We start from the raw sequence: 14,924 nt of genomic DNA, 5'->3' as shown, positions 1-14,924 counted from the left end.
CACCAGGACAGGCATCCGACCTACAGAATGATGCAGGGTCCCCTAGTACGTGTATGTGTAGTGCAAACTCTGGCAGATACTGAGATAGTACCATAGGCATAGTATGATCGTGCCACTTTCAACCATGGTACAGTGTAACCGTCATGGGGTTATTATACACAGTATCAAGTGGTGTTTAGTCTGAATGCCGCAACCCCTATGATATCCTGAAACTTGAAAGGAGCCAGGGCTCTGCCAAGCTGCAGAGTGCAGTAACCTGTTGACAGTTGTCACCGTGTGAAAACACACACTTGTCTCCTAATGATAGCATTTTAGCAAGAAGCTTCCGAGATGCGACAAACTCCAGAAACATCCTTTGTGCCTTTTGTACACACAATGCCAATGGTCAACCACACCACCTGTACATGAATACACACATGTGCGCGTCCCAGGACCACAACTCGCACACGTGCTGTAACATATGCAGTAAACCGTCTGTTACTGTTGTACAATAGTTCTTGAACGTGTGATAAGAAGAGCCAGTACAATTATGAACTTCACAAGGCTGGCATGCATGACGAAGGCATGTGAATGATGACAGTGTGCTATGTGCAGCACTTGGTCCCAGGTGTGTCATGACTGACATGCATTACGTCATTACTGACATGCATGACGTCATTACAGCGAATCCGACTACAGTCCTGCTCAATGAAATCCAGTCGCGTCACTCAAGTTTTCGCCTTGCTGCAAGTTGCACCATTTCGCAGCCCAGTGTTCGCAGGTCGAGGGCTGCGCAACGCCCGGCGCGTACGCGAGTGACGCGACTGGATTTAAGTCCTAAAACTTTTAAAAGAAGCATTTTACTACTCTGGACCAAATGAACACACTGTGCATGAAATGCCAAGACAACAAGATTCCATACGTCACCATGAGCATGTCACTGTGACTGTGGCTGTGGCTGTGTGTGAAATCCAGTCGCGTCACTCGCGTACGCGCCGGGCGTTGTGGTATATCCAGCAGCTATAATTATGATGATTGTGTAGACTATAGTACATGTATGACAAGCTGTGCCAAGTATTATTGCAGTTTACTTGTCCCTGTACTGCGGCATGGTCTGCTTCACCACACAACCCTGCTACGCATTCGGCCACTCCTGTGTGCAGGCTGTAGACAGTCCACATCAACCAGTGCCACATAATCATTACCAGTGCCTTGGTCACCACGACACCAGCCACTACAGCACTACAATGTACAGAGTCTGCAGTCTACAGACGTCTAGACTCAGGACAGGTGACCATCATCATTCCTCACGGTCCGGTCCGTGGCTGATACCTTTGCTGGACATGATTTCGGATAATGTCAGAGCTACTGAGTGCAGTTGGGGTCGGATGGACAGCCCGCACATGTAAGCTAAAGTCAAGAAGACCACGGGCACGAAGGCAGCTGGGTGCAGTAGAATACATGGTACTTGGTAGATGACAGGGAGTCGTACAAACCCTGGTGGTAGACGAACATCGATAAGCATTGACCTGGCCATGGCATGGCTGGTATCGCGGAGCAGAGACTAGCCTGTCATGTGTCGGAAGCCGGGAGCGCTAGCGCTAGCGATGAGCATGAGATGAGGGACCGGGCCGGGAGCACATAATCATTGGCGTGGACTCGTTGCTCCGTAGTTACGGTCACTCAAGTTTTCGCCTTGCTGCAAGTTGCACCATTTCGCAGCCCAGTGTTCGCAGGTCGAGGGCTGCGCAACGCCCGGCGCGTACGCGAGTGACGCGACTGGATTTCACACACATACACACACACACCATGTCGAAGATTGCAGGATTCTCAGCAAAATCTGGAAAGAAATAAAATTAAATAAAACAAACGCCAACAGAAAACGACATGCACCAGTCTAGGGTCAAGCAGCACGCTAGGATTCGGGTAGGCTGTACTGCAGACGAACAAGGGCATGCACCAAAGGCGAGACAGAATAATGTAGAAGAGAGCGAGGCAGCGAAACTCCAAGGGCGGAATTGAGTCAGCAAGGCGAGTGAACACCTAATGTTTTGTACAGGTTAAACTATTTACAAGTGTGCTAAAAGATCTGCACAATGTTGTATTTACAGAAAAGATCAGATAAAAAAAACACATAAAAAGGTAGACATATATACACAATAACATATACAGGTACCATGCCGGCAGAGATTTCAACACAGGACAGGACCGTTAAGGTAGCTATGGCAGGCACGAAGCAGATGCGCGCTGGGGTAACACGAAGTTAAAGACGTCCGTATCGCCAAGGGCGTGTCTGCGATAAGCACAACCTGCCTAGGGCGATGCCGGGACATCACTGGCAGCCATCAATGAACCCTCCTTGCCTTCGCCATCTGAATGTGCAGGCTCGCCCGACTTGTCAGATGGCCGTGCATGTGTCAGGATATGCGACTTGAGATTGGTGGACTGGGCGAATCGCTTGTTGCAACCATCAAACGGGCAGACGTATGGCCTGTCACCCGTGTGAATACGTACATGCGTCCTCAAGTTGAAGTCAAGTGAGAAACGACGTCCACAACCCTCAAATGTACACTGCAGAATTAGTAGAAAAATACAATACAAACAAACTCATGTTAAGCCAAGCAGGGAACAACGTGACCACACTGGAACAACGTGGGCTCGTGACCACACTGGAACAACGTGGGCTCGTGACCACACTGGAAGCACAAAACAACCACACCAGAGTGCATGCTTTGCCAATATGTACATCACAAAGTTACTACAGACTACAGAGGTCTCAATTCAGACACTTTCCCGTTCGGAACCAGTCTGAAGCACACTCTGCTAGCATACCTGGAAAGGCTTTTCCCCTGTGTGGACCAACTGATGGCGTTTCAGCTTAGAGCTTTCAACAAAAGCCTGCAAGGGGAGCACAACCATCCAACACAGAAACCAGTATTCAGACACAATAAACTTGCAGGTCAGAAGCAATACTACTATAGCTGCTTGAAATTACTCAACACACAGATACATACTGGGACAGGGCAAACCAAGGTTAGAACCAGCAATAACTACAGTACCGATTGTATCCCAGTTGCTAGGCAACCCTGGGATAGGCTACAGAAGGAATACAAAGGCTGCGTTCACACGGAGACGAAATGAGAAGGCACCAGCCACGAATAGTTTTCAAACTGTTAACACAGGAACGGCAAATCGCTTTGAAACGTTGACACGAAAATGGAAAACGGGCAACTCAGGTGGGAGTTGGCACGTGCTGCATGGTTCTAGCCATACTAGAAGAGTATTCAGCCGCCTGAGTATCGTCGCCTAGCCTGCTGAGTGCAGTTTGACAAGAGCTGAACTACCGGTACTTACATCAGCAACAACAATGCTAGCAATCATGATACTCGATGACCGCGCTCCGTTTCCAATCGTTTTGACTGTTTACATGAGAACACAATCGTTTTGAAAACATTTCCAAACAGTGTGATGTGCGTTTCCGTTTCGTTCCATTTCGGGGTGCGTTTTCATGCAGTGTCATGTAAACGATCGTAGTAAATGCAACAATGTTCCGTTTCAGTCGCACTTCGTTGCCGTGTAAACACAGCCAAAAATAATATTACACCTACTGTGCATGCTATAGGTGTACTTCGAAGTATTATTCCCGAAGCTATGCAAAATATGTTATGTTGGTAGCCTACGGCTGTTTTTTCGCGAATCGGTGTCACTCCTCAAAACGGCAAAATCACAGAATTTTCAAATTGTCAAAACGTTGCACTGAGAAGACACTGAGAATGGCGCGTCGAAGCAACACATTTCACCACCCAAATCACAGTCTTATTCCGTCCTATTCGACCTGGTTTACCAGAAACTCCCAGTTTTTGATCCGTGGAAAACTTTGTTTCACATTGGTACCACACGCTCGACCATTCTCATCTTTCTTGTTGCTGTTTCAGCCATTCTTGCGGACTTCTTTCTTGCTGCAACTTATTCGTGGTGGACATTATCACCACTGAATAACAGGCCGTCTTCCTGGCTGTACCGATTTTTCAGTGACAAACGAGAGTTTTTTCCTGGACATGGTCAGTTTCGATCTACCCACTGCAGAAAGTTCGTTCGAATACAGTATTTCTAAGCATCTATACAATCCACTTCCCCCCGTTTCCAACAGGTTTTCTGAAAATATGGACCAGCATGCTGCGCTTTTGGACCGGATGTGTCGTGTGGGTGGCAAAAGGTTCACGTCATGTAGCCAGTCCGCCAAATACCCTGCGAGTGAATTTAAAGACCAGCTTTGGTCAAAATTCAGCATCAATATTTCGACAGATGACCCACAAGTTCATCCTCAGTACTTATATGTGTCAACTGTCAACGGGTTCTGAGTCGACTGCAAGCAAAACCATCGGGTGGTTATGCTCCTGTAAGTGCATGTCACACCCCCCCCCCCCCCCCCCATCACCGCACCAACTGCACATTCAAGCAAACCAAACGTGGCCGCCCCTCAAAGCGTAAATCGTCCAGTACAAGCAGTCACTCAGCTGAATGCGACGCTAGCCCAAGTACAGCAAACACATCAGCATCTCACACTCCATCTACACCAGCAAGTAGGACCACTCCAGCATGCACTCGCCCCGTCAACAAAGACAGCATAACAAGCAATGCAACACCACTATTCAGTGCTGTTAAGCCGCTAGTAAAAATCGTTTCGTGGACCAGAACGTAGTGCAGGAATGTAAGATCTATGAAAAGATTGTGGATGGGGCAGTTCTTACAACATGCTGCGAAGAGCTGCTGTGTAGTAGCTGTGTGTGTGTGTGTGTATGTGCATGGCTGAGCGACAACGAGACACCAGCATGTCCTAGCTGTGATTCAAGTGTGAATGAGACAAGCATACCACGGCCACCCAAAGTTCTACAGCGGATGATTGAAAATTGGACAGTGCGGTGCGATTACCAAAAGCCAGCACTGGATGGCTGTCAGCGGTGATGCCAATATCACAGTTGTGTCAGCATGGGCAGGAATGCGAACATAGCCCAGAGACACAGAGCACACCAATCCAAACAGTAATGCCATCATCACCAGCAGATGACATTACAAGAGCATCACCACCCAACTCAGGGGAAAGTTTGCTGATGAGCTCACGTAACGCATGGTTGAACCGAGAGTTCAAAACGGCATGCTGGAGCTCAGAAGCAGTGCTCATGGGAAGCCACAGTTGTTTGCTAGAATAGCAGCTCCAAATGTGTTGTCCATGCAAGCAAGTGTTCGAACAACTCAGCGGCGGCGAGACGTATTGGAGAGAATTGAGCAGACTGTTTGTGGTGGCCCTGATGGTGCCCGTGCTTATCAGGTCGCTGGGCTACAATGACTGACAAAAGCTGAACGACAGCTTCTTTTGGCCGAGGCAGGCATCACAGCCAATTCACCAAAGAGCGGAACACTGTTGGCCATTAAAGCTGATATGAATCTACCGTGGTATCAGATCAGGAAGATGAAGCGGTGGCTCAATGACTTTGGCGTACAGCTTGAATCCGAGCGAACAGCAGACACCTATATTGTGCATACGCTTCCAGAGTACACCGCCAAGGAGGTGCCTGTGACGAAGCGTAATGGTGAAGTCATCATGGCAAGTGCAGTATACTTTCCGGATCTAGTGGACAGTTACTCACTACCTTGACATGTTCGAAGAGCATGACCAGCTGACTTGGCATGCTGGAGTTATCCCAGCAGACAGGATTTGAACTCGGCGGCGGTCATGGCGGTGGATCCTTCAAATTTGTCATGCAGGTGGCCAATCGACACAAGCCAAATTCTCCGGACAACACCATACCGATCTGCACATTCAGCTGTCATGACACGTTTGCCTACCTTGACACAATGCTGAAGATGTACAGTGCCTGCTGGAAGAGCACACTGTTCCCGCCATCAAGCAGCTCAGTGTCTGCAAGCAATATCTCAGCAGCACCTTGTAAGCACATTATACCTGAACACGATGCCTGCAAGCCTGTCAAGAGCAAGTGGCCAAAGCAGTGAAGGTAAGAACCCTTGGTATATGTACTGCCTTGTTTCAACTTCTCTTCTTTCCTGTTCTGGTCTATTATTCTTGTCGAACAACTACCGAATTTTCAAAATTTCGAAACTGTACTTCATCTTATTCTTCATTTCTTGTAACACAAATCACGCGTGGTTGATGCGACTGATTTTTATAATTTCGAGGATGTTCACAAAGATCTGCCGAATTGGAGAAACCAGCACGTGAACCTTTGGAAATGCCGCCATATTGTTAAGTGCCGAGTACAGAACAGCCGTGAGACAGGGTCCACGGCGCTTTAAGTTAAAACAAGAGAGCTTGGAAGCTCAGGGTCCTACGCTATGCTTTTTTGCCTAGCTAGCTCATCATGCATGTTATTAGAACTGATGGAATGTTTTTTTTCCATTGATTGGCTACATCAAACTTTCTCTTCGCATTCGAGGGTAATACGACACCGTCTACATGGTCTACCACCTTGATGACCTAAGCAAAAAAGCATAGGGATGTTATAAATTTTTCATTTCTCCTGTTTTTTTTTCAAGACATAACCTGGGATTCGAACCCGCACTATCGCCCTGCATGCATCCGCCGATACACTTCGCATACATACTCATTCTTCCACGTTGCTTCACGTTATGATCTTGCATTTGAAAGTCCTATTTTGAATATTGTGGCCAGCTGTCTTTGATGGTACGGTACGGGACAGGTACGGTCCAGGGTAATATGACACCGTCTACCACCTTGATGACCTACGCAAAAAAGCATAGGGATGTTATAAATTTTTCATTTCTCCTATTTTTTTTTCAAGACATAACATGGGATTCGAACCCGCACTATCGCCCTGCATGCATTCCCCGGATACACTTTGCATACATACTCATTCTTCCAAGTTGCTTCACGTTATGATCTTGCATTTGAAAGCCCTATTTGAATATTGTGGCCAGCTGTTTGTGGCCAGCTAGCTGTCTTTGATGGTACGGTACCGGACAGGAACGGGATAGCGCCAGGCATGCCGATGGCACAAACAAACACAGAATTAAAGCTGTGTGGACCCTGGCTAGCGCCAGACGTTACTGAAGTAACGTCTTTCGCATAGCTACGGGAATAAAGTTTAAATCGTATCTGTGTGTGTGTGTGTGTGGTAGGGCCGTCATCACGTGACGCGCCATGCCTGGCGCGCTATCCCGTACATGTCCCGTACCGTACAGTCAAAGAAAGCTGGCCACATATTCAAATAGGGGTCGGCAGGATCATAACATGAAACAACTTGGTAGTATGTGCAAGTATGTGATTTGTATCAAGGGAATGCATGCTAGGCGATAGCGCGGGTTCGAATCCCATGATAAGTGCGCCAAAACATGAAAAGAGAAGAAAAAAGGCTAGGGCCATAGCGTGAAACGAGAGAGCTTGAAAGCTCAAAGCTCTCGCTATGCTTTCTCTTTACCTAGGTCATCATACGCTTTTAGCAGTTTGAATAACACACACGATGACCTAGGTAAAAAGAAAGCATAGCGCGGGCTCTGAGCTTTCAAGCTCTCTCGTCTAAGGACGGCGGTGGCCAACAATGGCATCAGGTTAAAACCATCTCCCTCACCTTTCCGCACTCTGCGCACACGTGCACTCGTGGCCCGTGAATGTGCAAGTGCTTGCGCATAGCGGTGTTATCCTGGAAGAACTTATTGCAGCCCTGAATATAAGCAAAATGAACAGAACAGGAGAAAGCTCTCAAGCTGCTGCAACACACTCCGAAGAGAAAATATCTGCATCACTAAAATAATGAAATGGATTTGTCTAAGGAAACTGGACATCCATGAAACAGACGGGTGTAGTGTGTACACTGGTACAAAACAACCAAATTAAGCAGAAATTGTCAACTACTTGAAGTAGCACGGTGACAACATGGTATCAGAGTCACCAGAAAACATTAACAACATGAAACTTTGCTTTCTGATCACATTAGCATGGAACTTAGAATCACAACAAACAAAAAACAACTTGAAAGTTGAATGCTCCACTTCACTCACATGGTGCGTTTAGTGCATGTACACAGCCTGATCATCAACTATCAGATGTGCTTGCACAACTCAGCTACTTCATATTTATGCACATGAGGACAGTCTTAGGTTACTGTAAAAGCAGAACATTTTGGTGGTGTTTTATTTTCGGTAACTTCGGTGCCGACAATTTTTACCGAAAATAAAACGCACCGAAAATTTCGGTACAGCCGGTACTGTATGTAGTACACTTACCTGGAGAACGGGTTTTACCGAAAATTTCCCTCCACCGAACCGCCGATTTTGGAGAATACCGAAAATATTGCACCACAGAAAATTTCTGCTTTTGCAGTAGATCATCATCTTACCTTGTGAAGGCACGGAACTGTGCGAGGTCCAATCGTCACTTTCAATGGTTTCTTCTGGTCAAACCTATTATGAAAGGAAAGAAAGGGAGACAAAAAGTGTCCCTGATAATAGTGATTTTTTGAAGCAATCCGCCATCTGGATATGCTCGGTACGCTAGGCAAGTTGGCAACACATTCAGGAGAGTAATGCGTTGTTCACACTAGGGAAGATTGTGGTGATGGATGTATCTCACATGTCACATGACATGGAAACAGTGAATCACGGCGTAAGCTGCTGTGCTTGGAAAAAGGCTATTAAAGACCTGTGAGCGTCCCACAGCACTACAATTTTGCGATTCTGCTGTTGGAGCGCGCATTTAGATTGAGCTGGCAAGTGGCTAGTAACAACGTAGAGTACGTCTTCCCTGATGATAAGAAAGGCATTGTGTCTGCTGGGATGTTCAGTCCGAGCGCCGGCAGGAGTCAAAGGGCGAGCTAAACTTTTCAATTCGGAGGAATTCAACATGGAGTGAAACCTACACGGAATGAAGGTCTGATTCAGAACGACGGGAACTGAAGCTAGAAAGGATTCCACCATAAACCCGACCGCCACTCTTCTCAGGATTTTTTCTTGAAAAGGCTGGAAAGGGCGCCAAACATTTCGAATTTCCTCCGAGGGATATCATAGTCGTACCAGCGCTTCCTGACTGCCGCGATCAGATCTCGCCATTTACGATGTATAATTTTTTATGATCATCACTATAGCCGATGAAAAATGTATGCAATAAAATTATTTTGACAGAGAAATCGTATCATTATAGCCGATATATTACTATAGCCGATCCGATATGTATAGAAAGGAGTGGTTTACGAAAATGAATTTGAGAATACGATCACTATAAGAGGTATATTACTATAGCCGACAACCCTATAGCCGATCCGCACTGTATATGCCTTACGTAATGAACTCGGCCATATGGCCATCTCCACCAGCCTGGCTGAAAGATGCTACTTCCTCTCCATCACCATCTTTTCTTTCTGTAGATACACATGCAGGCACACACATATGCACCACGTACACGCACACACACACAGACATAATGAGCGCACACGTTGATACACAGCTGGGCGATTTACAGACATAAGAAAGGCGAAAAGAGGAAGACAGGCTCAATTCAACTGGCTTGGACGAGACAAATCAAAATCTAAGGAAAACGGAGAAGTTCAACTGCATTGCAATGGAGTAGCCAGCACTGCTCCGTCCAACTGGCAATAAACTATCTATTGGAACGGACTACTGTGGGTACATTGCGCTTGTTTTCGTTCACATGATCGCATTTCTTGTCATGTACGTACCGACTTTTTGAACAGGTAGTGTGTCCGTGTGTGTCGTGTATACACGACGTCGGCCATTCGGCGTGAATTTGAAGTGTTGTGTAAACGCTAGGCTGGCACACAAAGGGTTACTGTAAGTCAACAAATATTCGGCGCATATTTATTTTCGGCTATTTTCGGCCTGGTCGTGTTTGGCCGAAAATTTGTAGCGGCCGAAATTTTCTTTTGCAAGGTTCAGTGTGACAGCGTATACAAACGGCAGCAGTACAGGCCGAAAATTTGATGCGGCTGAAATGGATTTTAGCCCTGGAAGGCCGAAATTTGAATGGGCCGAAAATTTGTCTACTTACAGTAAGCTACACTTAGCTTAAGCCCAGTACAAGAGCTGTGGAAAACGGCATGAGCGCTAACATGCTAGCTTTGCCTACTGCACCCACTTCTCACACAGGTATGCAGTTCTGAACAGCCCTACTGTCGAGTGTGCAATGTAACGTCTTTCATCCCGAAATTATCAATATAAATATTTACAAAAAAGCGACGTGGAGACAATAATTTAATGATAGCAATGAATATTATTAGTTCCGCTGTCATGCCACACAACAAAGAAGTCTCAAAAGAGGTTTAGCCAAAGTCGATTTTCTTGTCACTCTCATCAGTGGATTTTCGTGACTGAAGAATAATAATGTACAGCAGAGCAATAAATGATTATTGGAGTGATACAATTATACAAAAAGTGCTAAAAATGAGCGAGAACAACTGGCTTATCCAGACGAATACACACAGCGCCAAGCACCTGTAATTGTCGAGCATATCGTGCGTGACAAAGTACAGTGAAACACAAACCATCATAATAATACTTCTAAACACTTAGAGTGTGACAAAAAAGTAGCAGAACTCAAGTTATATTCGTAAGTTCACACACTGTTCATTTTGTGTTAAAATGTATATGGCTCATAACTATTATCTCACCTCGTTGTTCTCGCTCATTTTTGAGCACTTTTTGTATAATTGTATCACTCCAACGAGAGAGCTTGGAAGCTCAGGGCCCTACGCTATGCTTTTTTGCCTTGATGACCTAGACAAAAAAAAGCATAGGGATGTTATAAATTCTTTAAAAAATTCCTTTTTTTTAAGACATAACCTGGGATTCGAACCCGCACTATCGCGCCCTGCAGGCATCCCCCGATACACTTCGCATACATACTAATTCTTCCAAGTTGCTTCACGTTATGATCTTGCATTTGAAAGCCCTATTTGAATATGCATTGTGGCCAGCCGTCTTTGATGGTACGGTAGGGATAGGTACGGGACAGGTACGATCGAGGGTAATACGACACCGTCTCCCGGTTTACCGACCATTCACCGAATGACAATTCACCGAAAGACACTTCACCGAAAGACAAATCATCGAATGGACAATCCACCGACTGGACAATTCACCGAAAGACACTTCACAGAAAGACATTTCACCGAATGGCTATATCACCGACAAGACAGCTCACCGAAATTCTACTGTAAATTGTAATGACTGGTTCGTAGTCAGGCTAACTACTTCACCGGCGCTGAGTTTCGCAGGGCTGAAATGCTGGCACTGACGTACTGCCACTACTGGCGCTGGTTGCACGTTATGTGGCAAATGTAGTACATGTACAGTCAGACGTCGCATAACCACTAAGTGCATGTGTCGGGTTTGCGTGCAAAAATTACTACATTTCCACGGTTAAGTTGTGACCAAAATGAGCGAACTGGCAAGCACAAAAATTACAAAGGTGGAAGAATAGCTCTGAAAAGCAGCAAGTTTTTACTGAATCAATCCCTTATTCCAATCATCACCACTGGTAAGAGTAAAACACTGTGTTAGCTGGTTGAAACATCAACAGTAAGGGTTCATTTTAGTACGTTTGGGTGAAAAATATGAGACAATCAAAACCGTAATGATTAGCTAGATCCATCGCTTTTTGGTATAATCGTTTCAACCCTAGTAAACATTACACAAACGTGTAAACATTACATGGTCAATGAAATCCGATAAAAGCTCTGTGGTAGCGAGGTCTGACTGTATATCAACCAGCCTTCTATTGTCAAAAATTCAAAATTCTTCAACGTTGTGGAGTGATTGCAACATTTTCGCTGCTTGTCTATTGTTCTTCATTGATCTGCTCACCTCTGTAGACAAATGGAGACCTCCTCGATAGGCTTAGTGGCCTCTGGGGAATCCTTGAAATATATTTAAAAATCCAAAATTCTCTCCGTCCTTCTTTGTTTTTTCTTTCTTTCGGTGAAATGTCTGTTCGGCGAATTGGCCGCTCGGTGAACTGTCATTCTGTGAGTTGTGCATTCGGTGAAATGGGCATTCTGTGAACTGGGTATTCGGTGAGCTGTCGTTCGGTGAGCTGTCGGTCGGTGAACTGTCGCTCGGTGAACTGTCGTTCGGTGATATGTCGGGATACCCCGTCTCCCGTACCGTACCATCAAACACAGCTGGCCACATACAGCTGCCCGCAATATTCAAATAGGGCTTTCAAACGCTAGATCATAACGTGAAGCAACTTGGAAGAATGGGTATGAATGCGAAGTGTATGTGGGAATGCATGTAGGGCGATAGTGCGGGTTCGAATCCCAGGATATGCCTGAAAAAAATAGGAGAATTGACAAATTTATAACATCCCTATGATTTTTTTGCCGTCAGATACGGGATAGCGCCAGGCGTGACACAAACAAACAAACAAACACACAAATACCAAATTAAAGCTGTGTGGACCCTGGCTAGCGCCAGACGTTACTGAAGTAACGTCTTCTGCATAGCTACGGGAATAATCATTTATTGCTCTGCTGTACATTATTATTCTTCAGTCACGAAAATCCACTGATGAGAGTGACAAGAAAATCGATTTTGGCTAAACCTCTTTTGAGACTTCTTTGTCGTGTGGCATGACCGCAGAACTAATATTATTCATTGCTATCAATAAATTTGTCTCTTTCCCTCAAACCAGTTAATATCTAAACACACGGCGAGGAGACAATACTTTTTACATTGCATGAATAAAGTACACAAATGTCGGTTCAGCTAGTTTTATTGATTGCGGTTATCCAGTTAATATCAATAAATATTTACTTTTTTTCCTTCAGACTGTTCCCGTTTGCAACTCCTTCAGTCATGGGTAATTTTAAAGGGTGATTCACAATACAACTTTCTGCGACGCGACACGCGATTTGCGACTGTTGCGACAAGAAACTGCCTGTCGCGCGCTGTCGCAAGGCACCTGTCTCAGAAGTTGAAGAAAGTTCAACTTTTGCGACATGCGACGCGCGACATACACAAATGGAGTACAGTTTCTACCCTGGGTGGACGTGCAATGCACGTTCAGTGCAGGTGCATAGTACTACTAGTGCATAAGGACGTCGCAAACATGAAAAAGATTGTGAACCGTGTGTTGCTGTCGCAGGTGTCGCATGTCGCGTCGCAAGAAGTTGTATTGTGAATCGGCCTTTACTGTAAATCAGTTTTTTAAAATTTCATAAGTGAATAACATTCGTGAACTGAGAAAAAGAACATTTCGCCATCATCTAACTTTCATAAAATTAATGCCGTCGATCGCGAGCTACTACGTACATACATACAGTACTGCACAATGAACGGAACATTTTTTAGCGTTTTAAATTTCGTAAAATAATTTAATTAATGGAGGGAGCTTTACGAAATTATAATAGTATTACTACTGAGTACAGTATTAGATTTTTGATTGAATACAAAAACTCCGAGACCACGGGCAGGTCACACAGTTCATGAGCCAACACTGTTAACTGACATGTTACTCAGTCTTTCAGCACCATTTTGTAGTATTTTTTTTGTCCATAGTACATGTACTATCGATGCCAGGGACACCGAACAAACTTTCAGTGCAGAGCGAAAAGGCAAACGGCGTGAAATAATTCTCAGTGTTGAAATTCTCATGGGAGATAAAGAAACTAAAATCATCGAAGGCAAATATCATTACAGCTAATTTCACGAAAGCCAGAGAGAAAAACCAAGCTGCCAGTAGCATTGGCTATACAGCAGAGAACACAACTTACGTGGAGCCCACATAGGCACAGAGAAGCTTCCTTCCAGCGTTTTGATCTCAACTTTACACCTCCGCCAATTGTTGCGACGCTCCCCCAGCGGGTCGGTTCCATCAGCGTTCTTCCTGAACGAAACCCGTCCTTTAGGGGCCTTGATATTGAGAGGTGCAATAGATTTGCTACTGATTTTTTTTGGCTCCATGACTCGATGATGCTTCTGGTTCACCTCTGGCTCAGGGGCTTCAGATGCAATGGAGAGTTGCTCTTCATCCATTGAGTCACTGGACTCCTGGCCTTGGTCTTCCGTGGGCACTGCATACTTCTCCATAATGGATCCCGCGGCCAGGCCACTCACTTCCACGTCGCCAATCGAGGATTACAACACACGATGCGGCCACCACTAAACAGTCATCCCTGGCCTAGGCCCTGGTCTGCATGACTCGAGCCATCCCACCACTAGCACAAGACATCTCATTCAACAGCCAAACAGAATCCAGCTGAGCTGCTCGAGTTGCCTTTCGAATTTTTTCAGTGCAGACGCTGGTCACTAGCACTCCGCCGCGTTGGCCGCATAGCCCACACAACTCATGACGTACATGAGCTCGTACATGGGGCGCTCTGGCGGTACTTTACGGTACAGTAATGAGTTAATAGACACCCTTAGCAACAAACGTTATGTTGTAACGGTATTATCGTAAGGGGGAAAATACCGTGATTTGGGTTCGACCTTTAGCAAGATGCACGCTTTTTTTAGTACGCTGTTGCCACGAGAGTAGCTTTGATTTCGCGCGGTACAACCATTTTTGTCACCATATACGCGATACAAGGTGAAATGCGTACGGACTATGCAATATTTGGCCAAAACACGTACCGTTGGTCACAACGATAAATCAGCCCCCATAACGTTTATACGCTGCAGCTTCAACGGTATTTGGGTGATCAAGGTACGAGTACCGTAAAAAATAGCGTTACCGTTGTTTGCTAAGGGTGTCTATTGGAGACTGTAATGTACGATCCCACCATCACCATCTCATCCAGGGAGTAGTAGTACAATACCGGTATTGTACTACTCCCTGATCTCATCCTTTCGTGGTCGTATTGTGGAGGTGGTCTGCTGTCTGTAGGTCATACGACATGAACCTTGTACACATATTGCACGTTTTGCAGTCAATCTGTACCTTCAAGAGGACACAAGCT

General features: G+C 45.5%; 1 protein-coding gene across 1 annotated transcript; it reads right to left on the bottom strand.

The window, feature by feature from the left end:
* Positions 1 to 1,791: 1,791 nt before the first annotated feature.
* On the bottom strand, positions 1,792 to 14,262 carry LOC135814248 (transcriptional repressor protein YY1-like). Its single transcript, XM_065327339.1, has 6 exons — positions 13,740 to 14,262; positions 9,290 to 9,368; positions 8,352 to 8,415; positions 7,584 to 7,676; positions 2,812 to 2,877; positions 1,792 to 2,550 (listed from the first exon to the last, which is right to left on the bottom strand). The coding sequence occupies exons 1-6, from the start codon at positions 14,053 to 14,055 to the stop codon at positions 2,293 to 2,295; spliced, it is 876 nt and encodes a 291-aa protein (XP_065183411.1). The 5' UTR covers positions 14,056 to 14,262; the 3' UTR covers positions 1,792 to 2,292.
* Positions 14,263 to 14,924: the final 662 nt, after the last annotated feature.

Source organism: Sycon ciliatum, chromosome 4, assembly GCF_964019385.1.
Source record: "Sycon ciliatum chromosome 4, ocSycCili1.1, whole genome shotgun sequence".
In the NCBI taxonomy this organism is placed as follows: domain Eukaryota; kingdom Metazoa; phylum Porifera; class Calcarea; order Leucosolenida; family Sycettidae; genus Sycon; species Sycon ciliatum.
The sequence above is the reverse complement of the archived record's forward strand: the minus strand, read 5'-3'. Positions and strand labels throughout refer to the sequence as shown.